Source organism: Taudactylus pleione, unplaced genomic scaffold (genome assembly GCF_031769625.1).
Source record: "Taudactylus pleione unplaced genomic scaffold, aTauple2 ptg000214l, whole genome shotgun sequence".
NCBI lineage: Eukaryota > Metazoa > Chordata > Amphibia > Anura > Myobatrachidae > Taudactylus > Taudactylus pleione.
This window is the reverse complement of record NW_028284616.1, coordinates 15,449,605-15,472,496: the sequence shown is the minus strand read 5'-3', so window position 1 is coordinate 15,472,496 and position 22,892 is coordinate 15,449,605. Positions and strand designations below refer to the sequence as shown.

The window sequence follows — 22,892 nt, the reverse complement described above, 5'->3', positions numbered from 1 at the left end:
CCCCCGGGGGGAGGTTAGGGTTAGGTACCCCCCCAGGAGTCTTAGGTTTAGGGTGCGGGGAAGCGGCGGTTAGGCTTAGGCACTAGGGGGGAGGTTAGGGTTAGGCACCCCTAAAGGAGGGTTAGGGTTAGGGAGGGGGAGAGGGTTAGCAATAGTTAGAATACTTACCATTGGGATTTTCAGGGCTGCCGGTCTTTGAACTGTCAGACATAGGTCCGGCGGTCATTCATACCGATCCCGTATCAAAGTATGGTTATGAAGGTATCTTGGATAGGGCACGGCAGTACAGTACACATTTATATTTGCAAAAATACTCCTTTTTTATGTTATCTTTTTGCATTCACTACTATTTTTTAAATGTAAATGAGATTCTACACTGGAGTTATTCTTTAAAACATTCACAACACTTTCACTTTCTTTCCAACTATATACATCATATAATTTTACAAAAATGTCTTTTTATCGATTTGAGTTGATGGACTCACCATATTGTTTAGGTTTAATATGGTTTAGGTACAAATTGACCTCTATGCTGATTGATTTGGACATGAAACAGTTACATGCTAGAATGAGAACTCTGCACAATGTATTTTCCTTTTCAGGATAGCTCAGTTTAAAAAGAACAATAATTATAACCAATAGTCCAATACTAATCATTAGTGAATTCAGTATTAACTGAATTGGTCCCTCTGTATATGGGGGGTGGTGGTGCATGTATTTTTTATCATTAATAGCTACCACACAAAACTTATACTACTTACCCGACTGTGATAGGCCATCACTGAAACCCATGAAGGTGTCCTCTTCTGTTGCTAAAGACCCAGTTAAACTCCAATGAGTGAAACCATCTAAAAGCAGGAGAAGAATTAAATGGTAGTAGGAAAGATAAATATTATATACAGGGGACAATTCTGATTTAAAGCAAAAAAAAAAAAAAGGAGTAACGTAGAATCTGGACAAACCATGTTGCAATGCAAGGGGTACAATTACATTTCATTTTTTGCAAACAGGGTAAAAACTGGCTGCAGTTGCATGTAGCCCACAAATGCTGGACAGTTTTATTTTTACACTGCAATTTAGATTTGAGCTAGGACGCGTCCCTCAAAAATCTCATACCTCCCAACTGTCCTGCAATCAGCGGGACAGTCCTGTCTTTCTGGGACTGTCCCACTGTCCAATCTGCGGGCCACAGTGTTCTGCGGTGGGGGGGACACACTGTTCACAGAAGGTGAACAGATGGCGTGCGCATGCGCACAGCATCTGTTCACCAGTATGGGGAGAGCCTGGGGGCTGCCCAGCATCTCGGAGAGTGCTCGGCACGCCTCCTATAGTGAGATAAACGGGGTTTGCTGCAATGCTCCGCCCCATTTTCAAGAGGCTCGCCCCTTTCCGCAAAGCCCCACCCCCTTTTCAGGCGCGCGTGCGTGCCTTCTGTGCGTGACGTGTCCCTCTTCATGGACCATAAAAGTTAGGAGGTATGCAAATCTAACTCTGTCTGCACATTTTACCTCTGCCCCACCTGCAGTTCAGCATGGTTTTACCAAGGTGCACAGTTACTTGTTTTTTTGTTTTTTCTTGCTGTGCTCCCAACTCTGAAGCAGGCCCATTGTCACTTCTTTGGTCTGGCCTTGTTAACAAGTCCCATTCACTGATCCAGGAGCTATCTTTATCAATGCAAATAATGTGGAAAGCTGTCCTGTATCTTATCAACATTGCAAATGGCCACTGAATGTCAACAGAGCTTGTGTTCTAGCATCACACATTCTCTGGTACACAAACATCTGTTTCTGCTTTTCCTAACTGTTTTCTTACTGTAGTTACCTGTGATTAATTAATTATTAGATGAAAAATGCATTTAACATCAATTAACTGATTCTTTACCTGTATTACCTAACCTAAAAAAAAAACAAAGTAAAAAGTTATTATAAAAGAAAAAACTTAATATCACTGGTGTTTTTTTTTTCATAAACAGTGTTTAGGAATCATTCACAAACAAATACCTTGTGTTATGGCCATGCTGTTTAGTCTCCTGAGAGCGACAGGAGCATATGTGCTACGCAGCAGAGTCAGGGCATATGTTGTCAGGGCTGTGGTATAGGGGTCATCTGCTGAATACAAGTGTGACTCCAAATACACCTTAGCTTTTGAGACAGCAACTCCTTCTTCCTGGGAAAACAAACACAGAGATAAGAACCAGCAGCTTAAGTCAATCGTAATGTTCTTTACGACAGATGTGCATTTTTATTTACATTATTTTCACATCATAATATGAAAATAGACAATTAGGGGTATATTTACTAGTGTGCAGATTTTTAGAAGTGGAGATGTTGCCCATAGCAACAAATCAGATTCTAGCTTTAATATAATAAAATGTGCTAGATTAATGATAAGTAGAATGTGATTGGTTGCTATTGGCAACATCACCACTTCTAAAAACCCGCACTTCAATAAATATACCCCTAAGAGAGTATTAAGCGATGTAAAAGTAATTATATTATGTATTAATTTTATTTTTATATGCCTTACACTTTATAGACTTTATTTTCACTACATTAGCTGTTCTTATTATAACCTTGTTCCAGTGCTGACTGCTACAGCTGCAGGTGCTGCCCTTTCCCAGGTCTTGGCTGTAAACTGATTACAGCAAATGTCAGAGTGCAGGCTTCACAGCAATCCCCTGCTGCATATAACTGACCTGAAAGTGTATTATTACTATAACTATAACGTTACTTCCGTATCTTTGCGGCCCCTTGGTTACGCTACTTACGTATCTTCACTATTCAGTGACGATACGTAAGTAGCGTAAACTTGAGGAAATACCATTTCCTTTGCTCGCCACGCTTCGGGCACGATGGCTCACTTCGCTCGCCACATGGATTTATTCCCCCTCCATGCCCACTTGGATGGTAGGGAATGACGTTGGATGGTAGGGAATGACGGACATTAGCGTAAAGATGAGCCAGCGTCCAACGTCATTCCCTACCATCCAACGTCATTCCCTACCATCCAAGTGGGCATGGAGGGGGAATAAATCCATGTGGTGAGCAAAGCGAGCCACCGTGCCCGCAGGGTGGCGAGCGCAGCGAGCCCGCAAGGGGCCAAATAGTATTTCCTGGTTAAGCTACTTACGTAGCGTAACCAGGGGGCCGCAAAGATACGGAAGTACCACTATAACTTCTGTGAAGACCTGTATTCTGAGTTATCCTCTAGTACAGTATGGTCTATTTTACAATATTGTGGGAGGGAAATGGTTTCCTAAGTGCATCAAGTTCTAACAGTGGCCATTACCTCAGATGTGATACCAGCCTCCAGGAAAGCAGCTGCAACATATGCAGTTAGAGCTATTTTTCCATGATTCCCACCCTGTAAGAAAGTTTGAGATAGACATTTTATTTTGATTATTATTATTATTATTAGACACCACACGGTGTACGGAGCGCTGTACATATGATAAAACAAATAACACAACAACAAGTACCATAAACCATTTCACAGGTACATAGCAAGAAAACAAGACATTACAAGAAAAATAAGGACGGGCGAGGACAGGGACATGAACAGGTGAATACGCTATACCTAATGGAAGTAGGCAGTGTGTGTGTGTGTGGAGGAGGGGGGTGGGTGAGGCAACATCTCTTAATGAACCCCTCACTACTGGTCAGCAAACAGCATCCATCAATGAAGGAGACAAAGACAGGGGGCATTGGTGGCATGGATATAGCTAGAGTGATTTAGGCTTTATAAGTGAAGTTGAGGAGTTTGAACTGGATTCAGAGGGGATTTGGGAGCCAATGAAGCTGGTTGAAGAGGGGTGAGGCAGATGCTGTACATGAAGAGAGGAAAATAAAATGAGCAATAGCACTGAGGTTAGATTAAAGTGAGAGAAAAGCCTGAAAGGAGGAGGCTGCAGTAGCCCTGATGGGAAATCATGAGTTGAGAAACACCTGGATCCTGGAGATGTTTTGGAGGTGGAATCGGCAAGATTGAGAGATGGCCTAAATGTGGGGAGAGAAGGAGAAATCAGAGGATATGGGGGACAGGAGAGAAGGTTATTTTATCCACAGAGATAGAGTGAGGGTGGGTGGAGTAGGGAACCTGAAAAGGGTGGGATACAATGAGTTTGGTCTTGGCTATGTTGAATCTCAGGAAGCATTGGTAAATTCAGGAGGAGATGGTAGAAATGCAGAGAGGATAGAGGGAGAGAGATCAGGGTAGGAGAGGTAGAACTGAGTGTCATCAGCATATAGGTGGTATTACAGGCTGAATGAGCTGATGAAATTTCCCCGGGAAGTGGTGTAGAAGGAGAAAAGGGGCCAAGAACGGACCGTTGAGGGAAAGCTACATATAGAATAAGGGAAAGAGGAGGTGGGGTCAGAAGTAGAGACTGAAGTTTATGCTGTTGTGCTTGTGAATGTTGAAAGTTTTGGTGCCTTAAGTTATATTTTAGATCATAAAATTGGGGCTAATAAATAGCAAAGGTTTTAACTTCATCAGCCTTTACAGGACAGTGGTCTGGTTGACTGAGATGGAGGCTCTCATGCCAGACTCTATTGCAAGACAGAAAGTCCCCTGTTTTAAAAGGTACAGAATAATTCTCCTTTATTAAAACAACCATTCTCCCAATTGGTATGCACTCAGCATCCTGGAGGTTTAAATGCCGACGCTTACCTTACCGGCGCCAGAATACCGACGCTGGTCAGTATCCCGATGCCGACATCCCGACCTCCGGGATGCCGAAGGTAAGTAGCAGGGTGGGGAAGAGGGTTAGGGTTAGGCACTAGGGGGAGGGTTAGTTTTAGGGTGCGGGGAGTGGGCGGTTAGGTTTAGGCACCAGGGAGGGAGGGTTAGGGTAGGGAGAGGGGGAGGGTTAGCATACCGATCACCAAGTTTCAGTATGTTAACCCTGTTGGGAGTCAGGCGTCGGGATTCTGACCGCCTGGATCCCGTCTATCGGTATTACATTTTGATTCCTCCCAATTTTACTGAAGAATCATGGAACCGTTTTCATACAAAGTCATAATACTTTTAATAGAGACGTGCATGGACCCACACGTTAAATCAACGTTGTGTTTTAGTTTTGGCAAAACCACCCTCAAGTGTTATGGATCGGTTTCGGGTTTCTTTAAAAATGTATAAAAACAGCTAAAATCATGTAAATCATGTAACGTGAACCTGTTTTTGTTCCTATAGTATTATTAACATCATTAACAATCATATCCAATCAATTTTGACCACCACACATCACGAGGGGGGAACTTACAATACAAATAAATGAGATCTGGTTTTTAGATCCACATTCTGGACTAGGCGAGAAGAGCAGAGTTGGAACCCATTCTAGTCAGAACCCCAAAGTGATCTGAGACGGGACTTGGCTGACTCGGAATCCCAAAGTTCCTGTGTGTTTGGTTTTCAGCAAAACCAAACGGCTCATCTCTAATATTAAACATATAATTGCTGCTTGACTATTCCAGAATTTAGGAGTGTTAAACGCCAATAATATTTATATCTTGTCATTATCTGAACTGCTTGTCCAACATCAGTTCTATAGCACCAATTCCTTTTCTTTTTTTTTTAAATGAAAAAAAAAAAAGAAAAGACATTTAGTGTACTGATAGAAAAAAAGTGTGCCAAATGCTTTTTGACAATATCATATGAAGATGAGTTTATTTGCCCCTTTGCTTACCAGGAGAGTGAATTTTTTATAGTTGGTCACTAATTGTGGTATTATATTCAGTAAAGTTAGTTATGGGTTATGAAACAAATAGCTAGGCTAGAATTTTAGGAACTTGAAGTTAACAGAGTATACTTGGGAGTTTGGGTTATTTTTTATTTCATCCCACATCGTGTGACATATGAGGGAACGGGACTAGTTTAGAAAAACACCTTTATTTCCTGGAAAAATTACAAAACTACTATTATCTTTCCAGATGACAATTAGTATTGAGCTTGTATATAGAGAACTGTAAACCTGAAAAAATACTGCACGGACTAATTCAGTGTAATGTACCTGGATATCTTTGTTTATAATCCGGCCCATAGCTGGGAAAGAGCCATCTTTTTTCTGGTGCTGGATGATCCAGTCTTTTGCTGCAGACAGCTCTAAAGGATCGATGAAGATGAAGCCACGGGACTGAGCAAATGATTTCAATACAAAAGCCGTTAGCCTGGTGAAAGGACAGGAGTAAAATGAGCCTACAGACATAGTGACTGAGCGAGCAATACTACTGTTGATTGCTATTAATTTTCTTACCACATACTTCCAGATGAGTCTCTCTCTCCAAAAGCACTATAGGAGCCATCCTGTCTTTTGTATGTTAGCTGACGTTGATAACCTGGTGTAGGAGAGAGGTGAGATATCAGTGTTGTCTTATTCATTAATATACAAACTGTTATGTAGATAACAAAAGGACACAATAAATAGTACATTGACCGTCATTTTTACAAATGGACATAAAGGATATTTATCCTGGCTTACCACGACAGGGGACCCACCTTTAGGTTACCTGGTAATGAAACCTGGATAGGAAAGGTCATGTTAAACCCTTGCGTTCTTGGTATACTACAGACTGCTTGATTTCAAGAGAGGAAACTTGTTTCAAATGAGTTGCTTATGATCGGTCAAATTAAATACAAAAATGGATAATTACAATGAAGAAAACTAATATTATAAACCATAGACTAATAGTAATAGTTTACACTACTCAACTCCTAAATCTGGTCTAAACCAGCCTTTGACTATAATCCAGTCCAAATATTTGGAAATGTCCAAATCCTAGCCTAAAGCATCTATCCTAACCTTGCAGAATGTGCATCCTAAAGACCTATATCCCTGTTTACGGTTTAGGTCCCTGCTAGAAGAGTTTACAGCCTAACCAAACCAGATTTATGCCTGGGAAATCATGCTTTCTAAACAGATGGGGAGATTTTGGGAATATCCCGTCCAAGAGAAAGTTCAATTGAACTCACTGATCATTAATGGTTCACTAGTGTCTCACAGATTAGAGACGCTAGTTGTTACTAGTATAACAAAATTAATACTGTTTGCTACAAGATAGATACTTAATTATTCTATAATACACGATCTATGTTAAAACTAGAATTGCAGGGAACTGTGGGCCTGATTCAGAGCCGCTCGTAAGTGGCCGCTCGTTCGCTCCGAGCGATGTTCGCACATGTGCGCATGCGTATGGGTCATAATGCGCATGCGCCAACCAGTCAGTGCGGTCGGAAATCTTGTGTTCGCAAAATAGCGAGTGTCTGCTAATTTGAGTGACAGGATGAGGCGTTTGTGGGTGGTAACAGGGGAAGGTGCTTGAAAACGGGGAGTGGAGATCCGAACGCAGGCGTGCCAAACGGTCAAAACGGGCGTTTTAAGGGTGTGCATAATTAACAAAGCAGCGTCATCGGCCACGTCACTTGGTTGTCTCTTAGCCTGAACTGTTCGCATGATTGCGGTAGGAAAATCCAACCACAAGCACTGCGAGCAGTTCAGACGCCTTTCGATGTACTCGAATAATCTAATAAATAGCGGAGATGATGTATGATGCGAACGGCCAGGGGGTGTCTTTACAAAATAGCAAGCGCATATTTCGTTCGCTCGCTCAGACATAGAGGCGTCAACAAAGAGCGAGCGAGCAGGCCCTGTATACAGTGTGAGATATATTGGTTTATTACTACTGATGAATAAATAACAAGCCTGCATGTGACAGGCAATTCATACTGCAATAACATTATAAACCAAACAACATTAAGAGGTCAATGCTATGAGTGATAGTAATTAGTTAACCAGCGGTACAGAGACATAGGGCCTGATTCAGAGCCGAACGCTCTGACCAGAGCGCTCGCTCTGAATCAGTGCCCTCCTACCTGAAAATGGAGCGGCCTCCTGGCCACTCGCATAGCTGTGGGTGACCACCCACAGCATATGCGAGCGGCCAAAAAGATGGTCGCGATGGTCAAGAGCATCGCAACCATCGGGCTTGCGACGAGACCCTGCGGTAGGCTCTCGCTGCCGCAAGCCCAGGAGTGATTTTGGCTCTATCAGAGCCAAAATCACTCCCACTGACATCATTACTGATGTCAGTGGGGCCGGCTTCAGACGGTAGGCGTTCCCATGGGAACGCCTCCGTCTGTCAGCCACGCCCTTTGGTGGGCGTGCTGTCAGCCACCATCGACAGCACGCCCCCTTTGGTGCGAGACCCCAAGCGACGTATTCTCGCGCATGCGCACGATGGAGCTCCCTCGGCCAACATCGACCCGCTTGCGAGCGTCCTTCGCTCGCGAGCGGGTCTGAATCTGGCCCTTAGTTTTAAAACACTATTTGTATTTCTTCCCTTACACATTATAATTTTTTCTTTCTGATTTGTGTGAATTTTAATATTTCGCCTTCATAATGGAATTCTGGAAAACATATAATTTTTAACAAGAAAATAATAAAGATTATAATCCTAACATCTTTATTGTTCTATACAGAAACAAGGACTGTGTGAATATCATTAAGTGCACCATATTAAACACTCTTGTTTTCTTGGTATTTTGGCTAATACCTAGTCTCTCCTGGTGCTTTGATGGAAATATGCAAAAGAATAACTACCATGTTAGCAGGGGGTGCCACTAATATGGAGCCTGCAGCTGGGGTCCCTGATTCCTGTGTGAAAGCCTTAAGTGAATATGTGTTTTCTTTTTCCTTAGGTGGCGCATAATAGCCCAATATAAAATTTACTATAGAGCCCACATATATCTAGTTACCCCACTGGAACCATGGTTTACATACACTCAGTGTCACACTGGAGCATGAAGGGCTCACCAGGGAATGCAATGGTAAAGGCCCAAACTTAAGGGGTGTGATCAGCCACCAGAGTGGGTATGGCCAGCCACATCAGATGGACTTGGCCAACCATTAGAGAAGACATGCATTCAGGACCACCCACTTTGCTTTCCATAAGGGTCTTGATGTAGTTTGCATAGAAACAAATCAAGCACCCAATTTCATCCATGATCCTGCTCCACCCCTTGAGGAGGGGATGGGGCCCTCAGGCAGTGGGGCCCACCAGGGATTTCCCCTGTACCCCTGTGGACCAGTCCAACCCTGCATACACTAACTAAGGGATTTAAAAGCTAGTACATTATGTTCTGATGTACATCACGCTTTTCTTTTTTTCTGGATGGTGGATTTTTTCGAGCTTTAATAAATAAAAAAAAACTGACTGTATTGTGAATGATATTCTAAGTGTGTATGCTTTTACTAAATGTGATTTTGAATATCCCCCCCATGTATGTACTGTTGTGCCAATAAAAGTTCTCTAATGAAAAACAAAGCTCTCATATCCAAAATGTAAATGTTCTACTCTCATGAGAAAACTTGATACTGTAATTCTTTTCGCATGGGGGCCCACTAATGTGATCTTTGTCCTTGGTACAATAATATCTTAAAGCAGCCGAGTGTCGTGGACTCCCTGCAGAAAATATTTCATGCAGAAAAGTAATATGTATATTGTTTGAACATCATTACTAAACCAAGCCAAGCACTTTGCGCAGATTATGTATTAGCCCACCTTGCAGCAGGTAGTCCACAGCCTCACTCTCCACTTCTATACACAGCTGCTGGGTTTTCTGGAGATACTTCAGCACAAACACATTTGGAGCAAAGTGGATCATATTTTGTTCCCCACATCCAAATGGGAGACGGAGAAGGTTGTCCAAATTACTGACAGTGGGACCCATCACATCTCCTAGGTGTAGAATTCAAGCACAATCAAGAAGGTACAGTAATTTCCATTGCTTCAAACATGAATCCTAGACCCCTGTCTTTACCCCAAACACTAGCAACAAAAATAAATAAATAAATAAGAAAGAAAACAAAATGTTTTACTTAATCGGACATCATTTCAAATTCTTCAAAAACTTTGGAGGAGCTGCTATTGAACTACATATACCCCGGCATCGTGATTTAGTTTTTATGACACAGGCACAATTTAGAGAACTAATTCCATTTATTATAGTCTCCAACAAAAACACCATCATCTGTTACAACAACTGGACAGGTCACAGATGAAGCCAAACAGCCACATGTATATTTACAGCTTTTGTGATAGTAATAGATCTGATCTCTATTTTAAATAGGGTTTCAGGAGAATTCAACTTTTGGTAAAGTAGAGTATTGCGTAATGGAGGACGGTAATCCACAAGTGAGTGTGTACCCAAGTGTTTTATCTCATATATTAGTTTTCAATCTCTTTTTATATTGTAGGGTAGCATTTACAGATGTAGGTTAAGCATTTATATTCACATGAAAATTATTTTTATGGTTATTTGAGGGGCACCTACAAAGGCACATTTTAGTTTAGAGATCCATGACATGTTCCTTGAAGAAGTGCAACGGTAATCTATCATACATTGCTACTACATACACACAGAGCTACTAACTACACTCAATTACAGTACAAACATATCTCTGCCACCATAAAGACTAATGCTGGGTACACACGATACAATTATCGGGCCTATTAGCCGATAATTGTATGATCAGCACGATAATTGTATATTGTGTATGCAGGAGTAATGCAGAAGCGTTAGCCGATAAACAGCTACAAACGGTCCTGCAAACGGTCGGATCAGGAGGTCGCATTTTATGAGCTGCACACCTGATCCCGCTGATCCCGCTCAAGATATCAAGGGAAAGTAACATAAAGGAAAAAATAACAGCGCTGTGGGACACCTGCTACCTAATTGATACTATGTAGAAAATAGTAAAATAAATCAGCTATATCAAAGGACAATTTTATATATTTTAATTGCTAAAAGTAATAATAAAAATTCCACTTACAACACACATCATTGGCCAATGAAACACATATAAAATTTTACAATGTACTATAATAAATAGTCAAACAAGATCAATCAATTATAATAATAAACATTGAAGCAAAAAAAAACGTTGGTTATAGTCCTTTGATATAGCTGATTTATTTTACTATTATCTACATAGTATCAATTAGGTTGCAGGTGTCCCACAGCGCTGTTATTTTTTCCTTTTTGTTTCTTTCATATGGCTAGCAATAGCAACCGCAACAGCAGCGTGGAACACCTATCACAACACTAATTTAGTGTGAGTGTATATACATAATTGGTGATCCTTTTTTGCAGCGCCAGTGGCTTTATTTCTGTTATACATCAAACAAAAGTCTACACTGAGCAGGAAATTGCTCAGTATGCACAGATGGCCACCAATCTGATAATCACTCCGTCGGAAGGGAGCACTTATTGATTTGGCGGCACCCGTCGCATAACGTGTACCTAGCTTAATCCCAAGCCCCTACTGGCTTTACATGTTTTTTATTCAAACAGACCTTTGTATGGCAGCAGAGAATAGGGACAATTGAAGGACTGCCGTGGGCAGGCTTCTTTCTCCAAAATAGCATGCAGCCAATGCATTCTCTATGGAAACACAACTCAGATGCCCCATTGACATATCATAATTCTAGCCTCCAGCTACACATAGCAAAACCACCTGGCAATCCTTCATTTCACCACCTTGCAAATAATCTCCTTCATCTTTTTGCCCAGTATTTGCCTATCACTACCTCTCATTCTACACTTGGCATCATTGAGCCAAACTAGATAGTCTGCCATCTTTCTTAACTATCCGCTAACCTTTTCATCAACATCTTCCTCTAAAAGTTCTCATCATATACTATACTGTCCTCTTTCCCTAGACACTTTTTCAACCAACTTGAGTTCACATTCGCCAGCCATCACAAATTCTATCTCTCTGCACACTTTTCATCTAAGACACACCTTACTCGTGTCTGGTTATACTTTTTGTTATATGTTCCTTCCCAATGCTAAGAAGAGCCTGGATTACTAATATTTTCCAACAGTTGTGCTTAAGTTTAACAGCAAGACAAACAGACCTCAGTTTTGAGCAAAATAAAAAAAATTAATACAACTTAGAATAACACATTTAGCCTAAAAAAACTAAGCTAGTTTGTGAACAAACATTATATAGCAGATTTTACTATTCTGACACAAATGCAGTCAATTAAAATAAGAATATTGACCTATAATAGAAGCCGTGGCTCTCTCGGACCCTGGGATGACATTGTGTGGGACCCCCAGGGTGAAAGCCTCATTGTGGTTCTCATCTGTCTCTTCCTTCCTCCAGATTTTAAACTCCCCCATGGAACCCCAGCCAGTCGAAAAGCCGATGAACTTCACGTCTGGCTGCTTAGCCGCCGACCACTCCACGATAACAGAGTCATTGGAGCCTTTGATGCCGTGTCCTACCTGGGGAAGGTGGAGACAGGGAAGAAAGGGAGGTGGGTGGTCTTCACCCTTAAAACTTGTCTACCATTTCAACATGTAGTTTTATTTATTACAAAAATTGATTAAAAATAAGCATATTATTGAATTTAAAACACAAGAAACAAGATAGATAAACAAAACACAAAAAGTTGCTTTCACTAATATTAAGAACAGCTCCTCCATTATAAAAAAAATATTGTTATGCCCAATTACAGCAATTTAAATGAGCAGACACATAAAACATTTTTGAATTTTAAATAGGTTTACCTGTATGAGGCCATTTTTCCAACTAATCCAGAATGCCCGAAATTCATCCCAAGACAAAACTGCGGCAGTGTTTGCACTGGAGACGGGCTCTCCCATCTTGCTGGTCGTTATCCATGTTCTTGTATTCTGCTGACCACCAATAACGATTTCTATCATTTCAGCCATGTCATGAGGTCCTGAAGAAAGTGCCACATGGGCGTCATTGTGGCCTTTCACAGTCAAGTCAAAGTGCGTCATCCTCTGTGGCTTCTGTACGTACTGATATTCAAACTTGTTGGGAGTAGAAATCTGAATTTTCTCTAGGCCAAAAAAGACACTGCATAAATTCACAAAAACATTACATTTCTGAAGTAGGATTGGTAAAAGAAAGTACTAAGTAATATGAAAATCGTATTGTGAAGAAGTGTGAGAGAAGACTGCTGTATATAAGCATTATATATTGTAGTGATATATGGATAATGACGGGAGTGTTTCACTGGGTTACTTTAATATGTTAGTTACACTACTGAATATTGGACTGTAAGTTGTCTGAAAGATTTTTAAAGGTGAGTTTGTAATGGTTTAACTTGAAGTGAGAGAGTAATACCACTTTCACACAGAAATGTCCCTAAACCCAGTTTTTACCTGGCGTTTTGCCTGTCCCAGACTGACCCCCCCTTCAGACAGAAAAGCAAATTACCCGGTCATTTCTACCTGGTAATTTGCTGATCAACACAGGGATTTTTTCTGTCTGAAAGGGTCAACCCGGCTCGAAATTCAGGGTCAGTGAAAAAGGACCCTTGTTGATCAGCAAATAACCGAGTAAAAGTGCTTTACCCGGTAATTTGCTTTTTTGTCTGAAAGGAGTATGTGTTACTAATGCAGAAATAATATGCATCAGACAACATTTTTTATGGAGTGTGGGAGGAAATCGGAGTACCCAGAGAAAATCCACAAAGCATGGGGAGATTATACAAACTCCACACAGTTAGGGCCTTGGTGTGATTCGAACCGAAGACCTCAGTGCTGTGAGGCAATAATGCTATATACACCATCTGTGCTGCCCTATAATAAGAGCACCTGTCTTTTGCACAAAGCAGATATATATAGGGTCAACTAACTATTCCCTCCTGTTTCACAAAAAAGCTGCAGAGAAATTAATGACAAACTGATAGCTAAGCTAAGCACTAGACGGCAAGTGAGTCATTGGCATATTCTCGCAATTGCGATCCATGAGAAATCGCATCGGCAATGGCATTTGCATGCAAATCTGAATCAGGCCAGTGCCTACAAATAGACACAATCCTAACTCACACGGGCATCCGAAATGTTCAAAATAAATTATTTATTTTTACTATTTATATTTTTTGTAATACTTACAATTTACCGCAAAACAGAAATGGTAATATATAATCAATAGTTACATTTAAGCATTTGGTTATTTGCTAGAAACCTTTAGATTTTCCTTGGTCATATTTCGCATCTTCTCGGATTTCATGTATGGAAAATGTCTAAATATGTTACATACAGTATATAATTTTACAAGATGTATTTTCCTATTGAACCAATGTGCATTTTATGCTTAGTGGCTGTTTCAGGACCAATAGAGTGCGTATGCTGTAAGGATGTTTATGTTTGACTTACCATTTGGGCATAAGAAGACACTGTATGTATATTCTCGGGCTAAACCCTCTGGCTGGAACAGAAGACAAAGGACAAAGATTTTTTTTTTAATGTGTGCATAAGAAAAATGTAATCAAGCATTATTGGGGTTTAATTTAAGGTTAAAAGGTGTCAAATAAGAACATGTCAATAAATACTGCTTATTCAGTCATTTAAAAAAAAAATTGGGTAAAAAAAAGAAATTTTTTTTTTTGTATTCACTATAAAATAAATTTCTCAGAGTCTATCTGGGGGACACTGCAGACTGTGGATTTAGAGGGGGAGCTGATAAGTAGGCACTGAATAGTTAAAACTATTGGAGCTGAAATTCCCCCCCCTCCTCCCAAGTCCTTCCACCTGCTTCAACAACTCAGTTATTTATCTAACAAAGCCAAAAGGGGACCTTAGCATGCAACAGCACAACCAACAATAACAACCAGGGATCGAATGCTGATGTACCCCAGATGGACTCGGAGGAATTGATTTTACGGCGAGTACAAATATCCTCTTTCGTCCGCTGTGAGGGGCACTGCAGACTGTGGGACTTGCCTAAACAAGCGTCAAGAAAGGAGGTCATGCACCGGCCGAGCCGTGCATGACCTCCAGATGAACTAGAAAAGGTCAGGGACGGTGACATCCATGATGGTAAAATCACCTGGTAATATTGCAAGTAGAACCTGCACCCAGGTGCACAACCACCAAACAATAAACAAATGTGTTATAACGCAGGCCTGCATCTACCCAGAAGTGTGCAACCAAGCCTGCATCCTCCTGAAACATTGGAACCGAAAAGAAGAGATTGCCCCACTTAGGTAAGTCCAGATCACCCTGCATAGGCAACTCCGTCTGACAATACTGGCTCATAGTACAGGCAGACAATAACTGAATATTCAAAGTGGTATCTAGATCTCCCACAGATATCACAAGACTACTCCAGGAAGCACAAGACCGAAAACTCAACCCAAAATACCAAACTAATGCTTCCAGAATTTGGATGGAAAAAGAACACTCTCGTCTGTATCCCAAGGGATAAAGACAAGGCTTAACTGGTCAGCCAGGGACAGAGGTAGTGCCCAAAAGACCAGAGAACTGAACCTTCAGGAAATAGAACAGGGCTAGGGACAGGACCCCCGTACCTACCAGTCGAGGGATGACCAACCACTACTTGTCCCCCAAATCCCTGTGTTAGGATCAAAATCCAGGGTACTGTGAGATGTAAGTCACAGGTCCAGGACACTGAAAAAATAGAGGGTAGGGGTTATGCACCCCTGTCATTATCGGCACTCCTATCTTCAAGATAGGGCGCCGATGTGCGGGCAGATGTATGAACAATCAAATTGTTTTTTTAATTACTCGCAGGTGCCGCTCGGGTAGTTTCTGACTAGTGCCGATCAGAAGCTGATAGAGGGGAGGGCAGGTGAGTTAATACTCTCCCTCTTCGGCAAAAGTTTTGTTAATACATGCGGCCGTCATCAGGACCCGCTTCACCACCCGGTGAAGCGGGTTCACACAAATAACGGCCATTAGCTGCTGGGTAATACCTCAGAACAAGGGTGTGTATGTATCAGGTGCGTATTTACAATGGTTGCAGGGTGTGCGGTGCACCCATATTGTACTTACCTCTCCGGAGTCCCATGTCGACACTAGTGTCAGAGCTGTAAAAACGCCTGGAAAATGGCTGCCACGGCCATTTTCCTGTCGTTTTGCACATGCACAGTACAGGGAAAATGGCCACCGCGGACATTTTCCCAGTGACCTGTGCATGCACTATAGACTCTGGGCACACTCTAGTGCCCAGATTCTATAAGTGCGGCGCTGGCCGCGCTACGCTCAGTGGGCTGCCGGCCACTGGACTGAGAGGAGGGGGCCCATGACAGAGACTGCACGCGGGCCCCTCCTCTCTTGAAACGCCCCTGGTATGTACTGTATATATATATATATATATATATATATATATATAAAAGATTGTTTGTTTGCAAATATCTTCCACAGCTCTCAAGGTAAAACTGCCAAATCTTACATAGTTATTTAGTATCAAAAAGTAAGCTATTAGACCACATAGCGACAATGCGACAAAGTGACATAGTGACAAAACTTATATATTATATTCATTAGTCTTTTTGTTTGTTTGTTTGTCTGTCAGTCCTATTAAGCATTTGGACACCTCTGCACTGATTGGGATGAAACCAACGCTATGTGGTCCAGTTGGATCCTGGCCAGGTGTTAGGGGGGTTCAGGTCCCGGTCGGAGACTCCCGTTGGTGTATGCAGGGCAAAACTTTGACCCGGGGAGCTTGGTCTGAGTTTTCCACTGAATGGATATGGACAAAAACTTGAGTGGTAACATTGGATCTCAGAAGACATACTAGGGAGTTGAGGTCCTGTTCAGACCTGTGTACGCTGACCAGAACTTTGTTTGGGGAGCCTGTTTCCAATAGATGGATTTGGATGAAAACTTTACATAGCGGTGGCAATTGGGATGCCTAATAGAGTGGTTTGGGTCCTGGCCAGGCCTCACGGCAGGGTGCACCGGGCAGAATTGTGACTCATGGAGCCTGTTCTAGACCTTCCACTGGAAGGATTTGGATGACATCACATAATAAAACTTAATAACTTGAAGATTTAGATCCGGGCAATGTATATTATATATACACATATACAATACAGTGCAAACGTTTTAGGCAGGTGTGGAAAAAATGCTGCAAAGTAAGAATGCTTTCAAAAATAGAAGTGTAAATAGTTAATTTTAGCAATTAATAAAATGCAAAGTGCAAACGGAAGAAAATCTAAATCAAATCAATATTTGGTGTGACCTCCCTTTGCCTTCAAAACAGCATCAATTCTTCTAGGTACACTTGCACAAAGTCAGGGATTTTGTAGGATTATAGTTAGATTTATGATTAACCAATCTGAATCAGGGCCGGTCTTTTTTTTTTTTTAGCACGGCCTCCTGGCCGCTCGCATAGCTGTGGGTGACCACCCACAACTATAGTGAGCGGCCAGGAAGATGGTCACGATGGTCAAGACCATCGCGACCATCGGGCTTGCGACGAGACCCTTGTGGTAGGGTCTCGTTGCCGCAAGTCCCAGAGAACTTTCGTCTCAAAAAGAGCGGAAAGTCAGTGGGGCCGCCCCCAGATGGTAGGCGTTCTCATGGGAGCGCCTCAGTCTGGGCAGCCACCCACCCCGGCCCGCCCACCAAAGGGGGCATGCTGTCACTCAACATCGACAGCATGCCCCCTTTGGTACGAGACCCGGAGCGACGGCTTGCCCGTCGCTAACCGGGTCTCGTGCATGCGCATGACGGAGCCGGCTCCATCGCGCGCATGCGCTCTGGGCCACCATCGACCCGGTTGCGAGCACTCAGCGCTTGTGACTGGGTCTGAATCAGGCCCAGAATCAGCTGTGTAGTAGGCTTAAAACTGGGTGAGGAACAGCCAAACTCTGCTACAAAGGTGAAGTTGTGGAAGGCAGTTTCATGTCGCAGGTCATACACCATGGCAAGACTGAGCACAGCAGCAAGACACAAGGTAGTTATTCTGCATCAGCAAGGTCCCTCCCTGGCAAAGATTTCAAAGCATACTGGGATTTCAAGATGTGTTCAAGCTCTTTTGGAGAAACACAAAGAAACGGGCAACGTTGAGAACCGTAGACGCAGTGGTCGGCCAAGGAAACTTAGTGCATCAGATGAAAGACACATCATGCTTACTTCCCTTCGAAATCGGAAAATGTCCAGCAATGCCATCAGCTCCGAACTGGCAGAAACCAGTGGGACTCAGGTACACCCATCTTCTGTGTGGAGAAGTCTGGCCAAATGTGGTCTTCATGGAACAATTGCGGCCAAAAAGCCATACCTTTGATGTGGAAACAAGGCCAAGCGACTCAACTATGCACGAAAACATAGGAACTGGGGTTCAGAAAAATGGCAGCAGGTGCTCTGGACTGACGAGTCAAAATTTGAAATATTTGGCTGTACAGTAACAGAAGGCAGTTGTTCGCCGAATGGGATGGAGAGTGGTACAATAATGATTGCCTGCAGGCAACAGTGAAGCATGGTGGAGGTTCCTTGCAAGTTTGAGACTGTGTTACAGCAAATGGAGTTGGGGATTTGGTCAGGATTAATAAAGAGAAATAAAGGCAGGTACTTATCCATCATGCAATACCATTAGGGAGGCGTCTGATTGGCTCCAAAATTATTCTGCAGCAGGACAACAACCCAAACATATAGCCAATGTCATAAAGAACTGTCTTCGGTGTAAAGAAGAACAAGAAGTCCTGGAAGTGATGATATGGCCCCAACAGGGCCCTGATCTCAACATCATTGAGTCTGTCTGGGAGTACATGAAGAGACAGAAGGATTTGAGCAAGCCTACATCCACAGAAGATCTGTGGTTAGTTCTCCAAGATGCTTGGAACAACCTATATATACATATATCTATATATCTATATATATATATATATATATATCTATAAATATATATATATATATATACATACACACACACACACACACACGTAGTATACCAGATATACTCAGAGGAGTGAAAGTGTACCACCCAACATACTGTTATACATATCTGACAATTTAATGTAACTGAATCCCCCCTAAAAGGACAGGTTATTGGGAAATACCTAAATCAATGGAAACCAAGGATATTTAAAATATGACATCCTGTATACAACCAGTGAGGGTAGCAAGAAAACAAGATTACATAGTTATATATTGAATGCACACAAAAAAATAGGTAACAACTGGGATAGGTATACCGTAGAATACCGAACACCAAAGGGGAAGGGAATAAACAGTACTGAAAACCCATAGACTGTATCTCAACCTAGTCAGTATAATAAATATAAACTGGTGAGTTCTTATAATGAAGTAAGTAACGCAAATTGTACCCATACAGTTCTTTCTGTGGAAGGAGAAGGAATTACAAGCATTTGATAGCACAACGCCTCTCTTCAGAAACTGTGAGCATGTTGTGGTGGGGGAGACAGACACCAGCTTCCAGCGCTGTCCTGTCACCCACTAACCCAGGGTCTGATCCCATAAGGGGATTTAGGCAACCTAGGATAGAAAGAAAACTTAGGCTAGAAGTAAATGAAAAATTCTTAGCTTCAATTCCTTGTGCCTCTATTGCAGGCACTAAATAAAAATCTGGGCTGCAGGGAGGGGGGTTTCAGCTCTAACAGCTATTTAGTGTCTACTCCTCAGCTCCCCTGCTAAACCCACAATCTGCAGTGTCCCCCAGATCGGACAAAAGAGGATTTACACAGATGGAAAATTGTACTGTATCACAATTACCATACGATATCCAAGAGTAGTTCAATGTGTCACATATGGCATAACATAATACATTACAATGAGGCCTGAATTTGTCGAAAGGCCACATAGACCCAGACTTAGGGTGACACTGCAGTAGGAGTGGGACTCTGCTTGTCATTATTTACATTTTTTAATTCTATACTCTATAGATACATTTTCCTATAATTAACATTAAAATGAGCAGTATTATTTTTGCATCACATCCATTTACTTTAGTTTAAAAGATGGTATGCTCTAGGAGTTAGACCATGGAACGCAATGGGGGGAGGTTGTACATGCTCTGTTGTGTGCTCGTGTGTATGGCTGAAGTGCATATGTTCTCAACACAGTGTTTTCCTTACTAAGAACTATTTTTGCTGAATGATTTGTGGGTTTACATTTCATACTATTGTCCTGTGTTCCAAAATATGACAAAGAAGCTCAGAACAAAATCCTGAAAGTAGTGAATGGTTCATCAAGTCCTCACCTCGACTATCACACTTCTACGGACAAAATCAATTCCAGATGGTGACTTCCTCTCGCTGTATACTTCTTCTGTATACCGGCTGTTCTTCACACTGCTGCTCCCCTCACTAAGGCAGTTTGTCCCTCCATATGCCAGACCTCTGGCTGGGGAATAAAGGCCCATAGGTCAAATACAATAGTGTATCAGCCACCATTTCCAAAGGACCCAGGTTACATAATAATGAATTAATATACTGTAGTATTCTCATTTGTTGTACTATGAAGAGAGACTGAGACCATTCTGCAGCATTTTTCCATTAAATGGAAATATACCAATGTAAAACCAAACATGTATTAATGGCCTTAGGGCCTGATTCACTACCGATCACAACTGCTAATCCATTGCGATCGCTATGCCGTCACAGAATAACATAAGGACGCCCACTTTACCTTACGGGTCCCAAGCTTTTTTGAACCACGGCGCCCTAGAGTAACAGCATTGTTTTCACGGCATCCCTAAACCAAAAGTTTGTTATTGAGAAATTAAAAAAAAAATAGCAAAGTGATGTAAATTGTGTTTACCGGTCACCCTAAGGTACAGTTATGCGATGGGGACAGGTTTGTCCACATAATTACAATACATTGACCATAAATAATTTCATTTGGTGATGGACCACCAACCTGAGGTACCCCTGCAAGTGTCCCGAGGCACACAGTTTGGGAACCACTGCCTTACACACAGCCATAATGTTTAGCAAGACTGCAAAACCATCGGTACAATTGAGTACCATCGCAACCTCATGTACGCTTGCACAAGATCTGACCTTACTCAGAAATTGCTAACTTCATCGCACGCTATGAGGCCTCAGGCAGCATAGGTCCTCGCAGTGGATAATTTATGCACGTCCATGCAACAGCGTTCAAACGCACTGGCACGCCTGCATTTTCCCGACCACCATTCCCCCTCCCCCTCGTCACCTCCTACAAACGGTACTTCCTGTCAATCACTCTGCGATGGGTCTGCGTAGTCACTGGCCGGTTCCCGCGCTGCGATACATTTGCAGTGCGCAACAATCGGCCGATTGCATGTGTAATCGCAGTTCCGATTGGTAGTGAATCAGGACCTTAGTCCTTTACAAAACTCAAACAAATTTAGGGTGAGTGCAGCTAAATGCAGGCTGAACACATGGCTCAAATGTGCCTTTTTCTTTCCATTAAAGGACCTGATTTCTATGGGCGCTCAGGAGATGCCAGAAATAGATGATATGTCTCCTTTAATGTGCATTTGATGCAGGTACATGTAATACAAATGTAAAAACACACCTTATGAATGTAATAAAGATAATCCTTATGTCTCATCAGACATACATTATGATGCTGGAAAACTGCAATATAGAATACATGGTTGCAGTGTAGGTGCAGCGTAGGTGTCCATTTACTATTGCTATGTATTTCCAGCTTTTACAAAGGGGTACACATTTTTTTTTAAACACGTCCATCTTCATGTCTGTAAGGTTGGCCATACGTGAGCTTGTCACAGTCAGCAGATAATTGCTCATACAGGGAGGCCAAGGTCATCTGCAAACCAGACTGTCAGCCATACCTGAAAAGGGTCTGATCTATTTAGTTGGCATGACTATTAAATATGTAAGTAGATTAAAGGAAATAATTATACAATTTCTGCTTGTTTAACTGGCATATGTTTATTGCAGTATTCTGAAGGGAATTGTTGAGTGCTTCTTGAGTGCTTCAGAGAGCGGATAATACAGATCAATCTTTTGCACATAGCTATATGGGAGCTACATAGTAGTGTGCATAAAATGTGCAATTGTGTAAATTCTGTTAGGGTAAGAAATCTGAAATAAATGGGCCTCATTTATCAACGAGTTTTATTATTAACAACGAGTGATAAAACTTTTTGCGTATGTTAAATGGTGCTCCAGCCAATCAGCTCCTAATTGTAATTTTTCAAGCAGATGACAGTTGGGAGCTAATTGGCTGGAGCACCATTATCATACGCAATGAGTTTTATCACTCATTGTGAATGATAAAGCCCATTGATAAATGAGGCCCATAGGAGGAATACAATTCCGAGCCATGTATGAGGAGTACCACAGGTATGGTTGGATGAAGGCACACTACAACTAATGTCTTTGCTCATTATTCCTCACACCCCATAGAGGTGAGCAGGAAGATGAGCGACGATCGCCTTCTGTAATAAATGGTAATGTGCACACCCAGATATCATGGCGATATCGATGGCATATCATTCAGAATGTAATTCCCCCCCTCCGCATAGTATATGTTACTACAAGTTATCAAATCTACCATTTGTATCTCAATTTGGCTCCCTTATTTGGAGCCATATTCACATGTACTCTTATTTTTCAGACTTCTCTTTTTTAGGTTTGATGCATAGGTTTGTACAAATGATCTATCGCTGAAATTTCCAATAGAACACACCCTGTATGCAATGACTTGTTTTTGAGGCTTCTGAGGGCTTAACAAACATGGGAAGATGTCATTTATTTCAACTTGTATCTTAAGTGTTGGCCATGGTGATGTGGTCTGTTCATCATACTTTAAAACATGCAATGCTGAACATTTAAATTGCTGCAAGGTATGTTCTCATATTGGACCGATATGTATTATATCTTATTTCCAATTAACTTAAATAGATGTTGTCACCTGAGATGTTCGCCTGTCCAAGCTCAGAAAATGAGAAGACCGCTGATGTAGGTTTGGTCTCTCCCGAAGCCACACAAAGCTTGCGTATGAGATACTGTTTCCCAGGATATCCCACAAACTTTACTCCTTTAGTGATCATGATCCTTATGTGCACCTGGCAGGAAACATAGTGTATGGAGTTATTTATGAAATAATCACTTAAAACTAATAATAATATTAAGATT

The 22,892-nt window shown here is 41.8% G+C and overlaps 1 protein-coding gene across 3 annotated transcripts in view; it reads right to left on the bottom strand.

Annotated features, from left to right (window-relative positions):
• Window positions 1-22,892, bottom strand: part of CPAMD8 (C3 and PZP like alpha-2-macroglobulin domain containing 8) — a 185,474-nt gene that overhangs the window by 57,197 nt on the left and 105,385 nt on the right. For all 3 annotated transcript variants that reach the window (XM_088478478.1, XM_088478479.1, XM_088478477.1), the window contains exons 21-31: window positions 22,669-22,822; window positions 20,003-20,145; window positions 14,194-14,245; window positions 12,571-12,869; window positions 12,060-12,285; window positions 9,555-9,731; window positions 6,251-6,332; window positions 6,008-6,164; window positions 3,289-3,363; window positions 2,001-2,166; window positions 762-848 (exon numbers count right to left, since the gene is read on the bottom strand). In XM_088478478.1, coding sequence (XP_088334604.1) covers window positions 762-848; window positions 2,001-2,166; window positions 3,289-3,363; window positions 6,008-6,164; window positions 6,251-6,332; window positions 9,555-9,731; window positions 12,060-12,285; window positions 12,571-12,869; window positions 14,194-14,245; window positions 20,003-20,145; window positions 22,669-22,822 — 1,618 coding nt within the window. The remainder of the gene's footprint in view (window positions 1-761; window positions 849-2,000; window positions 2,167-3,288; window positions 3,364-6,007; window positions 6,165-6,250; window positions 6,333-9,554; window positions 9,732-12,059; window positions 12,286-12,570; window positions 12,870-14,193; window positions 14,246-20,002; window positions 20,146-22,668; window positions 22,823-22,892) is intronic.